This window comes from Brassica napus, chromosome C1 (genome assembly GCF_020379485.1).
Source record: "Brassica napus cultivar Da-Ae chromosome C1, Da-Ae, whole genome shotgun sequence".
Taxonomy (NCBI): Eukaryota; Viridiplantae; Streptophyta; class Magnoliopsida; order Brassicales; family Brassicaceae; genus Brassica; species Brassica napus.
In genome coordinates, this window is record NC_063444.1 from 16,029,051 (window position 1) to 16,050,990 (window position 21,940).

Sequence of the window (21,940 nt, forward strand, 5' to 3'; positions counted from 1 at the left end):
AAACCAGTCAGCATTTGTCAAAGGGAGGTTGCTAATGGAGAATGTTTTGCTGGTTTCGGAGTTAGTAAAGGACTATCATAAGGAGGATGTGTCTCCAAGATGTCTGATGAAGATTGACATCTCGAAGGCTTTTGATTCTATGCAGTGGGAGTTTCTTTTGAAGAGTTTAGAGGCATTGGGGTTCCCAGAGAGGTTTATTCATTGGGTAAGGCTATGCATCACAACTCCATCATTCTCGGTACAAGTAAATGGAGATTTGGCTGGATATTTCCAAAGCACTAGAGGCCTGCGACAGGGATGCTCGATCTCTCCTTATTTGTTCGTTCTATGTATGAATGTTTTATCGCATAAGTTGGATAAAGCAGTTCGGGAGAAGAAGTTTCAATTTCACCCGAGGTGTAAAGCTCTGGCCCTAACCCATCTTTGTTTTGCAGACGACTTAATGGTATTTGTTGAAGGATCAACGGAGTCTATTGGAGGTGCTTTATCAGTATTTGATGAGTTTGCTATATGGTCTGGATTGAGTATTAGTTTGGAGAAGTCAACAGTGTACTTGGCTGGAGTTTCAGATAATGAGAAGGGAAGAATCAGATTGAAGTTTCCGTTGGCAGAAGGTAAGCTTCCGGTTAAATACTTGGGGCTTCCACGTATGTCTCAGGCAATGAAGAAGCACGATTACTTGCCTCTCGTTGAGAGAATTCGAAGTAAGATATGCACGTGGAATAGAAAATTTTTATCTTATGCTGGGAGGCTACAACTGATCAAAGCAGTCTTGATGAGTATTGTTAATTTCTGGGCAGCAGTGTTTAGACTTCCAAGCAAGTGTATGGAAGAGATTGAGCAACTCTGTTCAGCATTTCTTTGGACGGGTCCAGTGTTAAAATCAACAGGAGCTAAGGTAGCTTGGCAGGACATATGTAAAGAAAAAAATGAAGGCGGTCTAGGGATAAGGCCGCTAAAGGAGGTTAACATGGTGTATGGTTTGAAACTCATATGGAGGATGCTATCAGGTGACTCTCTTTGGGGTAAATGGATTAAGATGTATCTTCTCAAGAAGAAAACATTTTGGGAAATAAAAATAAATACTCGAGTGGGCTCATGGATGTGGCGGAAGATGCTGAAACTAAGAGAAGTGGCTAAGAGTTTCTATATGAAAGCAGTTGGGAATGGTCGTCACACGTCTTTCTGGTATGACAGATGGTCTGACAGGGGAGTGATCATGGATCTGCTGGGAGACAGAGGGATAGTTGATATGGGTATTAGAAGAGATGCTACAGTGGAAGAGGCAGTGCAGAGAAATAAGAGAAGAGGCAGGTATCGTTCTCCTATTTTAAATGAGATTGAAGCTGAGCTTAATACACTCAAAGAACAAATATGCAATAGTGTGGAGGATACTAGTCTGTGGAAGCGGGAGTCAGGTTTTAAATCAAATTTCTCAACTTATGAAACATGGAGGTTGGTGAGAGAGACAAAGACTCAATGTGATTGGGCTAAAGGTATTTGGTTTTCTCAGGCTACTCCCAAGTTCTCGTTTATGACATGGCTTGCAATGTTGAATAGAATGTCAACGATGGACAGAGTCTCAAGATGGAACCAAGAGGTAGATACTGTCTGTGTGCTATGCAAGAATGCTCCTGAGTCGAGAGATCATCTCTACTTTGAGTGTTCTTTTTCAAGTCAAGTATGGGAACATCTGGTGAAGGGGATTTTGCGTAACGACTACACTACGGACTGGCATGCAGTCGTGAGGTTGATAATGACCAGTCCGTAGAGAAGAAAAAGCTATTCTGCATCAGATACGCTTTCCAGACATCTGTATATTCACTATGGAGGGAGAGGAACAAAATAAAGCTTGATGACAAACCGATGCCACTGCCTGCCCTTAAAAAGATTTTAGACAAAGGAGTAAGAAACAAGCTAAGTCTAGTGAGAGCGAAAGGGAGGAGAGGAATGGAGGAGGTCTTGCAGTTTTGGTTTAGTACTAGACTGTAATTTTTTCAATTTTGAGTATAGGAGGAGTTTGTTTATGTAAAGGTGCAGATGATGTAAAAAAGTTTTTTTGATGAATATAATTTAGCATTCATTAAAAAAAAAAGAGTATCAGTTGTTAGCCCCTGCTCAAAGAAAATTGTGTAAGTTCAACTTAAGTCAACATAAACTTCTACAGATACATAGATTTGTTCTGTTATTAAATCCCGAGCATTTAATCCGGTTTGATGAGATTAGGTAAAGGCCAAAGCCACCAACACGCATTGACTCGCACATAATTTCCTCATCTAGTTTTTAGTTTTGGAAATGAAAATATAACACTTAAAACAAACATGGGAGGCACAGCACAAGAAGGAGGTTAAAATTTGGAAGATGGAGGCAAGAAATGTGTGTTGTTTCTCATGATCCAATATCTCTCTATCTCCACAGCTTTTCTTCCCGGTACTCTTCCTGCTATTATTTCCCACCTGGTATTTTGCAAGAAAACATTTTTCTCTCTAAGAATGGAAATACATAAGTAAATAATAAAATGTTTGATACAAGTGATTAGCTTGGATCCCATTCTGCTTATTAAGCTAAGAAGTCCCTAAGCTTAGCAAAAAGTTAAAAAAAAAACACCTAGACACTAAAACTTAGGTCTAGTAGTTCCTAATTAATGAAACTACGTACAAACTATAACTAATTAGAACAAGAACATGAAGCAGCAATTGAAAGATCAAGTAGGCCTAAGAGAGGGCAAGGACACTTAGACCAGAAGGCGACGGTGATTCAAAAGGTCACTCTGAAACGACAAGAACGATTTTCTTCATCATCAGGAGATGGTTATTTTTTTTTTTTGTTTGTTCAACAGATCATCAGGCGATGGTAAGCGTAAGAATATAAGTACATTCCTATGTCATATGTTTTGTGGTAAAGTCGTTACATCTAATTTTGGGAGAGAAAGAAATTAAAAGAAGATACGTACCTATCGCCTACGAGTCTGTACATTCTTAAGATAAGATCTTCCTCCTGTTGGCTCATTTTGATGAAATCCCACTTTACGCTACACACTTCTGCATTTATCAAAAACAACACAAAACTTTTACTTTTTGCTCCAATATTTTTATATTCTCTTTTGCTAATCGCTACGTATGTAATAATCTCATGTCCTTCTTGATCTCATCTCTGCTCGTAAATACTTATTTCACATTCACGTAAATACAATTAGGGCTATATATATAATAAAAGGCTACGAAGTTTGTTATTGGTGTGTTTATTCACAATCGCGTAACTACATATATGTGATAATTAAGGCTACGAAGAGTCTGGTTAATTAGGGCAATATAATATATGATAACATGAACTTCAGCTAAACACGATGACTATGTCCAAAGGAAATAAAATATGGTTACGAAGAAAGAGCATGCATATGTAATAAGCTAATCAAACACATTATATGAGATGGACCTTCAGAGTCGTGACGCTGACGTCGATACGTTGAATCCATCAATGGAGGTGGAAGAGGAAAGTATGAGAAACTGAAGAGAGAGCAGAGAAGAGAGGTGGCAAACTCTTTTATTATACTATCTTGTATCTAGAGAGAAAGAGAGAGTGGGCTTTGTTGGAGAGGTTTCGAATCTAGAACGACATACTATTTAGGTTTCGAATCTAGAACGACATACTATTTAATGTTAGCCCCACCACCCCCTCCCCCCACAAAAAGTTGTTAAATTCAGACAGTAGCTTTAAAATAGTAATACCTCCGTTTTTAATCGTAAGTAGTTTTGCTTAAAATCACAAATATTTAGAAAATTGTTATTTAAAACAATATATTATTTAACCAATTAATTCAACCAATTATTAAAAATCTAACATTATTTTATTGGTCACATAATATCCATGGTAAAACTAATTACATTTAGAAACGGATCGAGTATTCTTTTTATTAAATTTAGAAAAACCACTATGTTTCTTGAATTTATTTCTTGTTGGTTATACGTGCGGTCCAACTTGCGTTTGTCTTAATGGTAAAGAAGCTTGGGGACCTCAAATCCAGGTTATTAATGGTGTTATTTGTACATATGTCTCGTGAAACTTTTCGAAAATTAAAGTTACTTATGCAATTGGAGTATTTGATGCGGACCATAAGGCTACGGCAGTATGGTTCACGGTTGGTATAAGGTCGACGTTATAGATGAGACTTGAGAGTGTATTCATTTTTTTCTTCTTTCTGGACAATGACTTGAGAGTGTGTTCAATCAGGTTAATGTGAATCAAATATTGCAGCAAACGTTGAAAATATGGCGCAAATAAACAAATCCTACTCAAGTTGGTTCTCTGTAGTGTGAAACTCACGAACTTTCTGAATGGTAAAACAAATATGGGAAACTCAGTAAAATTAGATTAATAGTCAAGCAAAAACCTAAGATTGGTTCATTTTCTGTTTAATAAAAAATCATTTGTTTACAAACTAGAAAAGCTAATGTAACCAAGATGGATTTGCTCAAATATGTATGAAAGAAGAATAAGGATATGCTAGCATTATGAGAGCTGTTTAAATATGTATGAAAAAAATAAGTGACAAAATGTTAAACACATAAAAATTATAATTTAATACTATTTCATGTTTTGTTGATACACGTTTTCTACGAAAGTAAATTATTTTGTGATCATTTAGCTTTTATACCAAATACTGAAGTTCACTTGGTGAAAAAAAAAATCAAATCTATGGGGAGAAACAATGTGTAAGTACAGAGAAAATAGACAGTAGATCCTAGTTTGAATTATGTTTTTGGGCAAATGACTTGACTATGTTGAAAGAGGAGTTTAATTAGTCTCCAAACGTTTCAACGGAGAGTAAAGTAAGTGTAATTAAAAGAGAACAGAGTAGCTTGAGAAGACAGGAGTCACAGGGTGGTGCGGCTAAAATTAAAAATACTTGCGGTAAATTAATAAATATCCTTAATTTGGTTGTGCTAACATCTACCTCAATAAAGAGAGCAGTGGCGGACCCGGGAATTTTTTTTACCTGGGTCATAATTTACACTATAAGTCCAAAAGCTAACAAAAAGGCCAAAATTACAAGAACAAAAAAAACTCATTAGGGTGAAAATGGTGCTGGAAGGGCTTCGAACCGAGATTGGGGAGGGTCAACAGTAGGGGAAAGTAACCAGCTGTACTGTTTCTTATAACAACGTATAGCTAAAACATCATTTTCTTATATTTAAAGAGTGTCAGTTGACCCCCTTTTCTTTGCTGTGGGTCCGCCTCTGAAAGAGAGAGGACATGGAGTCAGTACACATGTATTTATATTCTCGTACACTGATTTAATTTCTCTGCGTACGAATTGTTTCATATCTGTTTATATGTTACAACTTTTCTGTAAACTGTTTCACGGTTTCAGTATTTATGTTTTCTATTGTTGACGTGTTCAATACAAAAAAAAGTTCGTTAACATGACTAGAGGTAAATGGTCTCTACATGCACGCCATCTTTCAATACCGTATACGACATTAGGCCTGTTCGTTTACTAAATGCGCTGCGTCAACACTAGCGGCTGAAATATGTTTGTAATTTTCTTCTAGCGTCACTGTTTATCTTTTATTTCTCTTCCATACGACTGAAAAACATGGATGCTCTTCCTTTCTCTCTTTTCTCTCTTAGTTAAGTTCTCTCATTTTCCCTTTAAACTCAGCCGCTAGTGTTGACGCAGCGCGTTTAATAAACGAACAGGCATATTACTTATACTTTCGAGCTTTACGTATGTCTACATAAACTATTATGTAAAATCGTACGTAAAAGTCTACAATCTATGTATAATTGTATTAGTATATCCAACCAACCTTGAAGTCTTAGCAGTATATGTTAAATCAAACAAGATAACCAACCCGATCTGGTTTTGATTCATTTTGTTTTTTTTGGGACAAATTAAATGGAAACGGACCTCCACGGCTCTATGCCTTTGTCTAATCAGCCTTTCGGTTAGGGCTGAGCATTTTATCCGTTAAATTTGATTCGTTTCGTTATTCGTTTCGATTCGATCCGAAAAATCCGGATATCCGTAAATCTCCGAAGTAAATCAAATATAAAAAATCAAGATCAGTTAAAAGCGAAGCAAATCAGAAATACCAAAAAAAATTAGAGGTGGATATTTGATCCGCTCCGGTTTATATACAGATAGATGTATATATATGACTAAATATATAATTTTAAATGTATAATCTTATACAAAAATTATTTTAACATATAGTTTTATATATAAAATTATTTATAAAATAAATAATTAATAAAAAATAAAAATCTTTAACGAAAACTACAAATATTTGTTTTATAAGAAATTTTTATTAATTTTTAGTTTATCTTTTATATTATGTAAAGGTTATTTTAAGAGAAAAACAAATTTCTATAATGTTTTGTAGTTTTACTTGTATTGTATAAAGTAAATAAAGTATTCGTAAATATCCGTGAATATTCGCAAATATCTATAAATTTTTCAGATATCCGGAAAACCGAATATTCCATATTTTTCTAAATCAAAACAAATCAGAAAATCAGATATCCGAGAAGTACGAAGTAAATAACAAATACTGAAAAATATGGTACTATCCGATCCATGCGCACTCCTACTTTCGGTATATCAGGTTAAGAAATCACAAAAAGTTGTACTAAGCATCAACAGTAGACATAGTTGGCCAAAAAATCTTGAGATCTAAAGGTTAAGGGAGTTCAAGATTTTTACGGTAGTCTATATTCTAAGAGCATCTGCATCAATGAACCTTGAGGGGGGATCATAACTTTAATTTTTTATTATTATTTTTTTTATATTTTTTTCGTTTGATTTGTTTTAAAAAAAATAAAAAATAATAAGCGGACCAATCGCGGGCCACCACGTGGCGTGGGGTCCGCGAACCTGCAAGGGGTGAGTTCATAAAAATGAAAATATTACTTCCTCTGTTTTATATTGTAAGTAGTTTTAGCAAAAAAATGTTTGTTTCACAATATAAATAGTTTTTATATTTCAAAGCACATTTTCTCTTTATTGGATATTGTGTAACCAATCAAATAATGCTAGCTTTCTTATAATATGTTGAGTTTATTAATTAAATAATATTTTTTACAAAAGCAACAATTTCTTAATATTAGTGCTTTTAACTAAAACTACTTACGATATGGAACATAGGATTTTTTTTTTTGGAAATGGTGTGAACCTGAGCATTGAACTTTCAATGCAGATGCTCTAAGCGACGCCCTGAAGGGGGGCGGGCATACATGTCTCGGTCTACATCGTAAAATAGATAGAAAATAAAGTCAACTTGCATGTAAACTTTTTGTTTGTTTTTTTGAATTGCAGCTTGTTAAGCCATTGACATTGATAATAGAATCTATTGAGTTTTTACAACATGTTTTAATACATAGAGGCCCGCTGATCAATAAAAGATGGCAAGTATAGAATAAATTTCTCAAAAAATTATCTAGTCTCATTTTTTCTATTATTTTCTTTATGAAAAAAAATTCTTTGAAATACATACCAATGTTAATGCCTTTAGAGATCCAAAAAGTTACTAAATTTCATCAACATGATAAAAGACGTAAAGTGTACCGGACAAAGAAAACAAAAGACTGGATCGATGAAAAGTTGAAAACTATGAATTATTGCCTACCTTCTCCTGATTTGATCTCAAAAATGACTATTGAAAAAGTGCAATTCTTATGATCTTTTAATGTTGTTCTGTGAGTATCAATTCTGTTACTATTGTTCTTATGTCCTAATTTTACCATCCCCTGCATTTTAAATGAAAACCATAGTTAATATAGGTGTTATTCGGATTTTCTCATTGCAGCGACGTTAAAACTCCATTCAAAGTTCTCCACAACTAGTGGTGAATTAAAAGTCTTCGTTTGTCGAAAATAAAGCATGTGTTTTGTCTACGCCTGGGCGTTCGGGTCTTTGGGTCGGGTTCGGGCCGGTTCTTTTCGGATCCGGATTTTTTTGGGTCTTAAATATTTAGATCCAATAGGTACTTAGAAATTTTCGGTTCGGGTCCGGGTCGGTTCTTCTCGGGTATGGATCGGTTCGGATCTATAATTAAAATACCCATAAAATATCCGTAATTTTTCGGGTCCATATCGGGTCCGGATCGGGTTCGGGTATTTAGGATCTGAAAAGAACATGATATACCCAGTTCCATCAACTTTAGTTGAATATTTGTCTTATATATCTAAAATTTTACAAAACAACTTAAATGAAACTATTAATAATTAAAAAAAACATTTTAAAACTCTAAATTTTACATTTTAAAGCTTTATATTACTTTAAAAATGTTAAAAAATAATAACAAATGTTGTTAACAAAAGATATTTCAACTAAATCATAAAATAATATATATAAAATAGAACACAAAAACATCATAGTTTTAGATATACATGTTTTTAAGTCGGGTACAAATCGGTTCTTATCGGATCGGGTCTATTCGGGTTGGTTCTTTTCGGGTCCGGGTCTATTCGGGTCGGTTCCTTTTCGATTCCGGTTCTTTCGGGTAAAAAAATTTAGACCCAAAAGGTATTTGTAAATTTTCGGTCCGGTTTCGGGTCCGGTATTTTTGGATCGGTTCCGGTTCGAGTTTTCGGATCCTGGTTAAAATGCCCTGGCATAGTTTTGTCCACGTAAAAGTTCTTTGAGATGTCATGTCGTCGACTTTTTTCGACATTTATGCTTTTCTTTTATTCGCGATTAATAAAATTTGTTGTAATAATCAGGCATGTCCCCTTATTAAAGCATAACAAATTAATTTTAGAAAAATTCTCTTGGATAGTCATTTTTAAATTTTTGTCACAAAAATAATTTTCAATAAAGAAAATGACCAAAAAAAGTTTTATTAAAAGGTAAAAATACATTTTATCCTAAGTTTACTAATCTATACTTAGGGTTTAGAATTAATGGATGGAGTTTTGGGATAGAGTTTTAAATTTTAAAAGAATAAAAAATTAAAATTAAAACTTTTAAAATAAAAAAGAGCTATTTTGATCATTTTCTTTTTTTGAGAACTATTTTTGTGATAAAAACTTAAAAATGATTATTTGAAAGAATTACCTTGATTTTATGCCATTATATATAACAATTCGAGAAGAACTCCAAAATTTAGCAAAAAAGAAAACAATTTGAGAAGCCACATTTGTTCGAACGGTTAACTTTCACTTTCACCATGCATATGGGAAGTGCGATGCCTATTTATGCTTCTTTGTATGGTTTTTAATCAGTTTTACATGTTTTATTATAAAAGCCATTTATATTCCGTCTTTCATAGAAGTTGCCCACATGTCTATCAACATGTTATAGAAAACTCAAATAAAAAGGAAAAATATTTAAATATTTGAAAACCACCATTTAACACGAAATAGCACTACCAATTATGTATTTTCATTAGCTGTTCTATAACTATAAGATGTTTAGTTTATAAAATGTAGATTCCAAAAGAAAAAACTATATAGTATTATATAAAATTTGTTCTTAAAGATAAGGCATGTGGTTTAAAATTGTGTTTTAAAGTAGCCACAGTTAAGTGGTGTTCCAAAAAAAAAAGTAGCCACAGTTTAACTTCATAAAGCCTCCAAAATCTAGAGGATACCCCTGATGTCAATTAGCAGCCGGCAAACATTAAGAAGAAAAAAATAAGCGTTGACAAAAAATGAAAAGCAAATAGACGACTTCAACTAGCTTTTTTGATATCTGCATAAAAAGGTTGGAACGTAGCTGACTGTTTAGAAGAAAGAAAGAAAAATACTAACGCATGTCCGCCACGCCAGTAACATATTGGTTTTGATCGGTAACTTTGCAGAATCGCGAAGTGGCATATGAAACGCGATTCCGCAAGCATTTTACCAATTAACAAAATATTATGGAATGTAAAGAAAATGCAAAAACGCAAGTTTAACCACGTGTTAGTGGTGCAGTGGTTAAACTCAACCTGGAAAGTTATGGGTTCGAGTGCCGCTGGGAGGTGATTATCTTGAGAGACCTTCGGATCCAATACGGAGAAGCCTACTAACGTGTGGTCACTGGTGGGATTTACATGGGGTGATCACCAGCCCTCCTAGATGCTTCGGCGGGCTCTCCGGCTAAGCTCCGGTGGACGGTTATTGGCGCTAGTCGGATGCTCTCGAGACTCTGGATACCAGAGTCATAAAAAAAACGCAGGTTTGCGATTTTGCTGACAAAAATATTAAAAAATGTTCTATTAAGTGGAAAAGTGAATTTTAGTAGATTATGGCGGAAAAAATTACAAAATCAACACTTTAATATTATTAAATTATATGCTAATACTATCTTAAAATTTAAAATACATAGCAATACATGTTTTAATGATAAATAGTTATGTTGTATATAAAGTTATAATATAATTTGTATATTATTAAATGTCAATCTATTATAGATTAAAATGTATTGAACGTAAGCTAGATATTTATAAAATAACTTTAAATAAATTTTAGCTATTTTCATATTTTGTAATAACTAGTTTAATTACTGATATTTGTTTTTTTATTATAACAAATTGAATAGGATATAAAATAGTTTGATCAGTTTAATATGTATTATACCATTCAGCAAATTTTAATTTTTTCCGCAGCTTAACTATTTTTTTCCGCGATTCCGCGATTAAGCCATGGTTACCAATCAGAGCTATTGGCTTTGATTGGTAACCTTTCAGAATGGCGGAATCGCGTTTTAAACGCAATTACGCAAGTATTTTGCCAATAAAAAAAAGTTGCGGAGTGAAAAAAGACGCAAAAACGCAAACTTGAGTTTTTGTTGACAAAAATACAAAGAAAATTTTTATTAAGTGCAAAAGTTAGTTTAGAGGATTATTTACAAAGCAACACTTTCATATTATTAAATTATATGATAACACCATTTCAAGATTTTAAATAAATAACAATAAATATTTTAATGATAAAATTATACTGGAATTTGTTTTATATAATATTATAAGATGTCAATCAATTATTAAAATGTATTAAAATTAGCTAAATATTTTTAATAAGAAGTAATGTATTTTTAATAAATTTTAATTACTTTCACATTTTGTAGTAACTAGTTTATTATTTAAATTTATTTTGTCTTATATTTCAATCAATCCAATAGATATTCCGCCATTCGCAAATTTTAAAATTTTCTGCAGGTTAATTAATTTTTTTCTGCAGTTTAATTAATGACGTTCTGAATTTGAATAGCTAAATAAAAGACTTATTCTTGGGTTCACCCCCTAGGGTGAACCTCTAGGTTCACCATCCAATAGGATTGCGTTATTTCATATTCGATATCTTTTAAAAAAAGAAACAAAATATTGCCAAATTATATTAATTTTTTTTAAATTAAAAGGTAAAAAGAAATAAATAAAAAATAGTAGTAATTACAAAAAAAATATTTTTAACGTCGTCAGCAAAACATTAAACCCTAAATCCTAATCCCTAAACTCTAAATCCTAAACCCTAAACCCTTGGGTAAACTCTAAACTCTAGGATAAATCTTAAACTCTAGGATAAATCTTAAACTCTAAATCAAAATCACTAAACACTAAAACACTCAAGGGTTTAGGGTTTAGGATTTAGGGTTTAGAGTTTTAGGGTTTGGTATTTTTATTTAGAGTTTAGGATTTATCCAAGGGTTTAGGATGTACCTAAGAGTTTAGAGTTTACCCAAGGGTTTAGGATTTACCCAAAGGTTTAGGTTTACCCAAGGGTTTAGGGTTTAGGATTTAGGGTTTAGGGTTTAGAGTTTAGTGTTTTGCTGACGACGTTAAAAAGATTTTTTAAAATTTTTTTCTGTAGCTGCTATTTTTTTAAAAAAATTTAATTTTAAAATCATAATATAACTTGATAATACTTTGTTTTCTTTTTTTTAAAAAGTTATTGAAATTGAAATAATGAGATTTTATTGGTCCCCACCCAAGAATAACTCTGCTTTTAGACCACCGACGGTACGATAAATATTTTCAGCCGTAAATACAAACTACCATAGTGAACACGTTTCCGAAATTGATTTTCTGTAGATTTACGACAATTGTTTGTGTTGACTAAATTTTTTGTACTTGAATAAAAATAAGCAAGACTAAATAGAAGAGGAACACCTAGTCAACTCTTTCAACTCCTCGACTAAATATTTGTTATCTCACGGCATTCTAAACACCTCTTCACGCATGTTGTCTACTTGTCTCCTTTAAGAAATTTGGATAAATTTAACTTAATTAACCCGAACGAACGAAAAAGTAGCGTAGGCCTTGTTCAGCCGTGACGTCTGCAACTAGCCACAATAAAAATAGAACACGACGGAAGTGAATTTAAAGTGGTGATAGTGAAAACAGTCGCTTACAAACTGTCCAAACAATTTTTAAAAAATCTGTCGCTGATATTTTTTACATCAGATTTTTTGGTTGTTCATTGCCGTAACAGAAAGAATAAAAAACAATTTTGACTCTTCTATGATGTGTTTAGCGTAGTGAGAAAAAATTTCAAGTCGCTGCCGTTGGCGCATCGAGCATGAAAAGAAGATTGGCTTTAGTCAACCTGCATGTTTGTGAATTGTTATTTTTCAAAGTGGTTTTGAGTCATTGATCATACCGTCCGCAGAATAATCACATTCTCCAAAATAAAAGGATTGGTGTTGAGTATTTAAATAATTTATTTTTGTGAGTTAGACTTGTTTCTATATGTTTTCAATCAAAATAGTAATTATTCATGTCATGTGGTTGTTCAGGCGCGAATATTTGCGTTTGAGTTTGCATTTTTACTGTTCAAGCAATACTAACTTCAATCTCCCAACGTGGTCACCACTTTATATTTCTGTGTCGAGATTTGTACAGCAGTTTACAATAGGGTTGCGTCAGTGAGACCAAGCTCTGAAATAGACTTTCCTCTTAGCCGGTGTGGTTCAAGCACACTATAAAGTTCTTACTTCAATCTCCTTCTCGGCCCATAAGAGCACTTCCATCCATAGGAACCCTTTATGGGTTCTTTAGATTAATTTAATACTTATTAAGATGATTTGAAAGCTTAAGAACCTTGGTTAGTGGTAATTAATTTTTTGACCTCCAATGGGAGAACCTCTTAAAGGTTCTTAAAATTTTTTTTTTTTTAAATAGAATGATTTAAAAAAAACATACATAAAAGTTTTAATTAAAATTATATAAAAACATATTAAAAATACAAATAAAAACCATAAACGAGAAAAAGCCGATTAGTCGAAATCGTGTGTTCCAAATCTTTGCCAGATGTTCTCAACTAAATCAGCTTTCAATTGTTGATGTATCTTGGGATCACGGACTCGACTCCGAATGCTCATCATATTCCCAAGATTTGAAGGCATATCTGATGAAAACTCAAAATCCACTTGTGAACTTCGGTTTGATTCCGGTTGTTGGAAAAATGATTCATCAAACTGAGTGTATCCATCTCGTCCGTCTTCTACTATCATATTATGCAGAATGATACATGCTCTCATTATCTTTCCAATTTTTATTTTATCCCAAAAAAGAGCTGGATTTATGACAATGGCAAATCGAGATTGCAAAACTCCAAAAGCACGCTCGACATCTTTGCGTACCGCTTCTTGTTGTTTAGCGAATAAGGATGCTTTCGGACCTTGTGGATGTGAAATAGATTGGACAAAAGTAGCCCATTTTGGTTAAATACCATCTGTGAGATAGTAAGCCAAATGGTACTCGTGTCCGTTGACAATGTAATTCACTTTTGGAGCTCGACCTTGAAATATATCATCAAAAACAGGTGATCGATCAAGAACATTGATATCGTTTAATGTACCTGGAGGTCCGAAAAACGCATGCCATATCCAGAGATCTTGTGAAGCTACAGCCTCTAAAACAATGGTTGGTTTTCCTGATCCACGTGTATATTGACCTTTCCATGCGGTCGGGCAATTCTTCCACTCCCAATGCATACAGTCAATACTTCCTATCATTCCGGAAAATCCGCGTATCTCTCCTATATCGAGTAGTCGTTGAAGATCTTCTGGTGTGGGTCTTCTTAGATACTCATCTCCAAATAAAGTTATGATTCCTTGAACAAAATGTTCTAAGCATAAAAGCGCGGTGGTCTCACCAAGGCGGAGGTATTCGTCGACCGCATCAGCTGGGCAACCATATGCCATCATACGAATTGCTGCCGTTGCCTTTTGTAACGGAGAGTGATCGAACCTTCCAGTAGCATCTCTTCTTTGTTGAAAGTATGAGATTTCAGCAGAGAGGCGATCAACAATACGCATGAACAAGGGCTTGTTCATTCGAAAACGGCGTCGAAACATGTGAGAAGGATATGTTGTATCTTCACTGAAATAATCGTTCCATAACTGCATGTGTCCTTGTTCTCGTTCTCTTTCAATGTAGACTCGTGACTTTTTAGACCTTGAGGCTTCTTCATGCTCGCCATGATGAATGAGAAGATTTTCAAATCGTTGCTCGAAAATTTCTTCAAATCTTTCATTTATTTCTTCAAAATTATTATAAGAAGATAATGCCATTTAAAGCTTCGGAAATGAAAATGGGAAGAATGATGTGAAGAATGATGCGAAGAAGAGAACTTGTAAAGCTTGTAAGGGAAACAAAACAAAACAATAGGAAATTTGTTTTGCTCGTATTGATGTTGTTTGATTTGTTTTCAAAGATAATTTGTTTTGTTTCTCAGAAGTTTATAAAGACAAGTTTTATATTGTGTTGTTTCTCACAAGTTTATAAAGACAAGTTTCAAATTGTGTGGTACAACTACAAGAAATGTGAAGCATATCATACAAAACACACCAACAACTTATTACAAAACACAACAACTTATTACATTGTCTTCTTCTGTCACATGGTAAGTCTTCTGTCACATGGTAAGTCTTCTGTCTTCGTCTGCAATAAAACAAAGAGAGTTGCATCAGAGTTGCATCATACAATCAAGTCCAAGACAGTAAAACATTAACCAAGTTGCATCAGACATTAAGCGTTAACCAAGACGAGAAACAAACAGCAGTAAGCATAAAAAGAAACCAGCATACATGACCCGACATTAACAAACTACAGACCCGACATTAACCATAAAAAGAAACCAGCATACATGACCCGACATTAACAAACTACAGACCCGACATTAACCATAAAAAGAAACCAGCATACAGACCAAACTTAAGCATAAAGACCCGAGTCATTCTAACTTAACAACATTTCAGATATTAATTTGTTTTTCAAAGCGAGTTCTAGTTCAGACAGAGGCTCTGTCTTGGCAATGAGGTTCTCAAGCAATTTCTGCTTGTTAAGCTTGTCCTTGTTTTCAAAATCCTTTTGTTTTATTTCCCACAGACCCTGAAACTCCACTGCTTCTGAAGAACTCGTTGGCTTGGTTTTAGCTTTGGCCTTTGCTGCTTTGACACCAACAGGCCGAGCCATGGCTTCCTCCTCTCCACCGTAACCTGGCACCGAGGTCGATGAGTGTGCTGATTGGTCATCCAATTTTCTTCTTTTGGAGATTACTTTGTCTTTAGTTGAAGAAGCTCCACACCATTTTTTATCATGGCGAAGCTCCAACCAGGCATGCTCAAGTGTAAACTTGACCTTGTAGTCATTAAAGAAGATCTCATGAGCCATCTTCAAAACATCATCCTCATTCATCCCACTAGATTTGGCTTTCTTTGCAGCTTCATAAGACCCAACAAACTTACAAACACCCTCGTTGATTTTCCCCCACCTTTGTTTACAGTGGCTAGGCTCTCTCTTTTGCAAAGCAGAGAGCTTTGGGCTTGAAGCAACATAGGAGGCAATCCGTTTCCAAAACGCAATTGCCTTCTGTTCATTACCCACGATAGGATCTTTCGATGTGTTCAACCAAGCACCTATGAGAACGATATCTTCAGTTGGTGACCACTTTCTTCTTTCTTTACGGTCAGACACCACGAGTTCATCTTCTTTTCCATCATCAGCCCACTGTGATCCGAAGACAGAGGCATCCGAGGAAGACAGGTCTACACTAGCTTCACGAGTCACAAAGGAGAAGGAGGTGTTTGGGTGTTGACTGTTTAAGAGATTTTGAAAGCTACCGGTTTGAGTAAATTGATCCATAGCGAAGAAGAAGGATATAAGAATTATCAAAGAAGAAGGAGATATTAAGCAAGAAGGGGAGAGTTGTTCGATTTTAAATGCAATGTTAAGGAGAGTTTAGTGTGTTTTTAATGGCAATCAATGCCTTTACCTATAACTATAACAAGCAAGAAAACTAAATGTAAATCACTTACAACCAATATCTAAACACGCAACAAACACCTACCAGCATACATTCAAATCCATTTAATTCCGGCTAATAAATATCTAACAACTTTTTAAAAGAAAAGAGTAATTACCTCTTGCTTTGATGAAGTTGTAGCCGTTTCCGAGAGGCTCGCATGGGTTCAATGCCTCTGAGATGCGAACACTTCAATGCCTCTGAGATGCGAACCAACCCTTATACACAACCAACAAAGAAATAACAGTCTAAAATCTATCAGAAAACAGACTAAAATGTATGTGAAATCACAGTAAAATGTATGAGAAAACATACAAAAATATTTGAGAAAACAGAGGCTTGAACAGAGTAAAATCAAGTGAAGCATATACTAAGAACATAACGTTTTGTATGAATCAGATCAGATCACATTCATCAACCTCAAGAACAATCAGATCACATTCATCAACCTCAAGAACATTATGTATGATCACAAACATTTCAAAAAACACTTCTCAAAAAACATTAACCTGATCTAAGATTGTAAAACACTTCTCAAAAAAATTTCATCTTTCTCAACAAAACGATGAGATCACGTTGATTTCACAAAAACCCATTTCGACAAGACAAGCAGATCACTTCATCCATCTCAAGAACACAAACAAGAAAAGCAAAATAGAATTTTTATGAAGAAGAAAGCCACTTACACTCAGGAGAAGAGACGTTGGTGAAACCCATCACGACGGAGCTGGCGGAAGAGAAGCTTCGTGGAGGAAGTCAAAGCGAAACCCATCACGACGGAGAAGGCGCACCGATCGACAGAGAACACGGATCGACAGTGAAGCAAGAGTGAGACAGACGAAGGAGTCATCGATAACGGAGACTCCGAGAGGAAGATCTACTGGTGGAGAGACGTCGACGACGGACTGACAAAGAAGATGGACCGACGGAGATAACGGAGACTCCGAGAGGAAGATCGACTTGTGGAGAGACGACGACGACGGAGACTCCAAGAGAGATGACACAACTACGGTTTCATCTAAACCCCGATGAAAAGAGAGAGAGACAATACAGGTGAGGTGCAATGAGAGACCGCCACGTACGCACCTCTTACCAGCTTCAATAAGCCCAAACTAAGGGGCGGTTCTCTTAATTTTGGGCCTTTTTGATTTAATTTTTTTTTACTTTTGGATTAGGAGCTCTTGGAGAACCTCTTGATGGAGGTGGTCTAAGGCTCCTCCGTGCCCAACAGAGCCAAAATTATGTTTCCTACTTTGAAACACATCCTCCTTAGTGGAAATTAATTCTTGTATTATATTCGAAAACAGTCTAATTGGGTTCCCTTCATTTTTTCACATTTAGGTATAATTTGCAGTCATCATATGATGAATTTTACAAATGTATATATATACAGCATGAGTTCAAACATAATAATGATAATGGTGTGTAAATCTGCAAATCAGCATGTGGATATGCGCTTGGGATATTATTTCTTACACTAGTGCGACGTTTCATACTCATTCATATCGTTACATTGTAAATATAATTATATTATATGGTTTGGGACATAATTATTTGTCCCCTTTTGCTTCTCCCATTCTTATGTTCTGCATTTATTATAATTCTTTAAGAAATGTACGTGAATTTTTTTTTAAAAAAACTGAATTTAATATCCAGAAGACATGAATAATTCATGAGGTAATTTAAAAAAGAATGAATTATTTTTATATGTAAGTATAAATCTTCTTAAAACAATCGAACTAATTTGCCACCAATATTTTTGATTTTGCGGACAAAACGCTTACAATATACGACTGGTTATAAAAAAAACTTTAAATCATGAGATAATTGTTTAAGAAAATGAAAAATAGAAGTGTATAGGCTGATTACCTTATGATTTAGAACGCATTATATGGGTTTTGAAATATCGAAACTAATCAAATTGATGAAAACCTTTTAGCAGTTACAGAAGGTACATTTTGAAACGAGAAAGTGATGGGTTTATTCAAAATCCAACTGATTGGATCAGTCAATGCTGACTCTTTAATAAAAAACATATTAGTAAAACATATATTTTGTCAAAGTTTATTACTAGTAATTTCATATTTGATAAGTATGTTATCGAATATTATTTTCATATTGATTTGTTTCCTTTACGGCCGGCCGGAACACAAATAACACTTTTACTATAGCGAAGGCAAAAAGAGCACCGACTGAAAGTGAAACCGGACCCAAAGCCACACCACCGGTTATGGCCGTGATTTGCGCCTCTTAGTGTTGGCATTTATCGCCAAAAGAGAACTTCAGTTTTGTTTTTTATACAGTGATTAAATTGGGAAATTTAAGAAAATGGAACAACTAAACTATGCTATTGTCCTCTTAGTATAAAATCAAATTTTGTCACTTTTGGATTTTCACTACCCTTCAAAGTTATAAAAATTCATATCAATTAATTTACAATGCAAAAAAATTAAGAAAAATCTAAAACCTGAAGTAGTCAAACATGTGCATCTATGAAAAATATTTTTAGATTAAAAAGATACTTGGAATGGTAAATTGAAAAATAGGCTAAAGGTGTTAGTATATAAGATCTACCATCTACGACGATTCAGAATATGCATTCTAACTGAAACACAATGATCTACATACCGAAGAATGCGCATTAGACCGGAAACATTAAGATCTAAGATGGCAGAATACAAAATCAATATTTTCTTCTATGTTCTGTCTTTCTGGTAGATCATAAGTAATAATAAATGTTCTTATATCTTCTATGGAAGTATATACATTCTTCTCACTTCTCATATATCTACAATATATGTATTCTATATCTACCACATTATCTTTATTCTACCATACGTAGAATATACTTTCTACTAGATTTTAAACAAAATCCGAAAATCTAGGAAAAAACGGTTAGAAAATATTCCCTAAATCTATTAAATCTTTTTTATTTCTTTTTTTAAATCTTTTTCCCTAAATTTTTCTTTCTTCGTTGCCAACCACGATTTGGACCAAAAAAACGTGGAGCTTCTTCTCTTTTTCATAGTTTCTCCAAACTTTTGTCAATCTAACGTGAGAATATGCACATATATGCCTATTCTAGTTTTTGGAGATCGTCCAAAACAAAAGGGTGGAAGTTTCTTGTTGATGAAGAAACATGAGGTAGATTACTTACTTTGGACACAAGCAAAACCTTTGAGAACCTAAGAGTTATGGTTTGTGAGGACTTTGGAACCGATCTAAACTTGGTCAATATCGAGCTGAGTTACTTACCTTCCGATTTGGTGATTGGCCTCGACTCACCAACTGTTTTCATCACCAATGATCGATAACTGCAAAATTTTCTTACATATGTGAAGACCAAAGCTTCAACAAGGTTATGTGTGTGTATTCGATCTAAGGTCGGATTTAACTTGAATGAAGAGCCTGCTGAGTTGCCTAACAGAGAGGAAGTGGGTATGTCGGGTGAAGTTTCAGATGATATTGATGGTGAAGCCGAGCTTGAAGAAGAAGATGCGAAGATAGATGAAAACAAGTGTGAGAAAGATATGATCAACGAAAAGTATGTCCGTTTTTCTCTGGTTGATGTTTTGAAGAAGGGTCAACATTTTACTAGCAAAGCAGCTCTGCAGGCAACAATGGAAATATGCGCAATGAAACATAATTTCGACTACAAGGTTGGCAAAACGGATAGAAGAGTTTGGTACGTTCGTTGCGCGGATGATGATTGCCGCTGGCGTGTTCGTGCAGAGGGATTAATAGGTTCTTCATATTTTATCATCAAAAAGTATGAACCTGATCATTCATGTTCTCCATCATCAAGGAACCACTCTGTTCGGACCGCTTCATCAAAAACAGTTGGTACTCTCATTAAGCATAAGTACGAAACTGTCAAGGAAGGGCTGAAACCTAATGATATCATCCAGTTTATGCGTAATGATCATGGAGTTGAGATATCCTACTCTTTAGCTTGGGAGGCACGTGAGTATGCAGTAAATGTTGTGAGAGGCATTCCGGAGAAGGGTTATGAAAAAATTCCCAAATACTTGCACATGATGAAGGAAGCTAATCCAGGATCACACACATTTTACGAAACTGATAGCAATGGGAGATTCAAATTCCTCTTCATCTCATATGGTCAGTCTATTCGCGGTTTTTATGCTGCCATTCGGAAAGTTATTGTTGTGGATGGGACTTTCTTGAAGAGCAAATACAAAGGAGTGTTACTGGTTGCTACTGCTTTGGATGAAAACTCGAACCTATATCCTATTGCATTTGGAGTTGTCGACTCAGAGAATGACCGCTCGTGGGAATGGTTTATGAGACAACTTAATGGTGTCATTGCTGATGATCAGGGTTTAGCTTTTGTGTCTGACCGGAATACTTCACTTGCTAAAGCTATTGCAAAAGTGTATCCGCATGCTCATCACGAAATTTGCATTCACCACTTGCCGAACAATGTTGTTACATATTTCAAGGGTAAAGTAGTCGTTGGTTTGGTTGCAAAGGCTTCTAAAGCTTACCGAGTTACTGATTTTAAGAAGAAATTCACTGCTATTTTCTCAATTAGTCCTGCAATTGGAACCTATCTAATACAAGCTGATGTGAGAAAGTGGGCTCGTTGTCAATTTCCGGGTTACAGGTACGATGTTAGGACCAATAACCCTGCTGAATCAATAAATTATGCTTTGCGTTCGCCAAGAGAGTTTCCAGTTATACCTTTGTTGGACAGCATAAGGGAAATGATGACTCGATGGTTTTTCAAACGTAGAACTTTAAGGTCTAAGCATAAACATCCACAAACCGTTGTTGTAGAGAAGAAGATTGATCGAAGGATTGAGAAGGGTAAGAAGTTCAGGTTTTCCGAGTTAGCGATGACAGGTTTTTGGTTCGAGGTGACACTTTTGAATGTGTGGTCGACTTGGTCAGACGCACATGTTCATGTGGGAAATTCGATCTGATGAAAATCCCATGCAGACACGCCATAAAAGCAGCTTTCAGCGTAGGCATACAAGCACACACACTCACTGACGACATGTACACCACTGCTTCATGGAGATCGATTTATGAGGAAAGCATAAATCCTATTGGTGTCTCGGAAGATGCATGGATTGTCCCATCTCACGTTCAGCAAGCGAAAGTCTTTCCTCCAGAAACTAGAAGAGCTGCAGGTCGGAGAAAGAAACGTAGGTACGAGACAGTTGAAGACAAGATCCGCTCGTCACAAGGAACTCAAACCTCTAAACGTCGTAAATGCAGTCGATGTGGTATTGAAGGTCACAACCGGTCGACCTGTGATAGAGCAATATAGGATACAAGCCATTCGGTCTATGCAAGTTACTTTTCAGAGTTTTTTCTCAAATTATCTTTGTTGCATGTCAAACTCTTTTTTTCAGGACCAACTCTGTTTTATGTTTTGTGGACGTTTCCAGTGTTTACTTCGTTTTATGCAAGCTTTAAGTCTAACGTTAAGATTTGATCCATAAATTGACAACACATCTGAATACCAAATTGATTTGATCTTTGACAAAGTAGATAGATCCAGAAAGCAATTACAAGATCAATCAAATTTAGAACAGAGACATAAAATAGTGAGAATGGATCCAATTAGTCCTACATCTCCCGACTTCTTGTGCTCGATAACTGCTTCATCCACTGTCTTTTTCAAGGAACTTCTCAAATCTTCAATTTCTTTGGCCATTCTCGATTATTGCTCATGCATCCTTTG

General features: G+C 34.9%; 3 protein-coding genes across 3 annotated transcripts; 1 reads left to right on the forward strand and 2 right to left on the reverse strand.

The window, feature by feature from the left end:
* Window positions 1-2,133: 2,133 nt before the first annotated feature.
* Window positions 2,134-3,606, reverse strand: LOC106374496 (transcription factor TRY-like). The gene is made up of 3 exons (XM_013814507.3): window positions 3,436-3,606; window positions 2,954-3,041; window positions 2,134-2,456 (listed from the first exon to the last, which is right to left on the reverse strand). Exons 1-3 carry the CDS (start codon window positions 3,473-3,475, stop codon window positions 2,348-2,350), a joined length of 237 nt encoding a protein of 78 aa, XP_013669961.2. The 5' UTR covers window positions 3,476-3,606; the 3' UTR covers window positions 2,134-2,347.
* An 8,152-nt stretch (window positions 3,607-11,758) lies between these two features.
* Window positions 11,759-20,487, reverse strand: LOC125580179 (glutathione S-transferase T3-like). Its single transcript, XM_048744310.1, has one exon. It carries the CDS (start codon window positions 16,068-16,070, stop codon window positions 15,165-15,167), a length of 906 nt encoding a protein of 301 aa, XP_048600267.1. The 5' UTR covers window positions 16,071-20,487; the 3' UTR covers window positions 11,759-15,164.
* Window positions 19,671-21,523, forward strand: LOC125579845. Its single transcript, XM_048743717.1, has 2 exons — window positions 19,671-21,070; window positions 21,190-21,523. The coding sequence occupies exons 1-2, from the start codon at window positions 19,671-19,673 to the stop codon at window positions 21,521-21,523; spliced, it is 1,734 nt and encodes a 577-aa protein (XP_048599674.1).
* The last annotated feature ends 417 nt before the right edge of the window (window positions 21,524-21,940 follow it).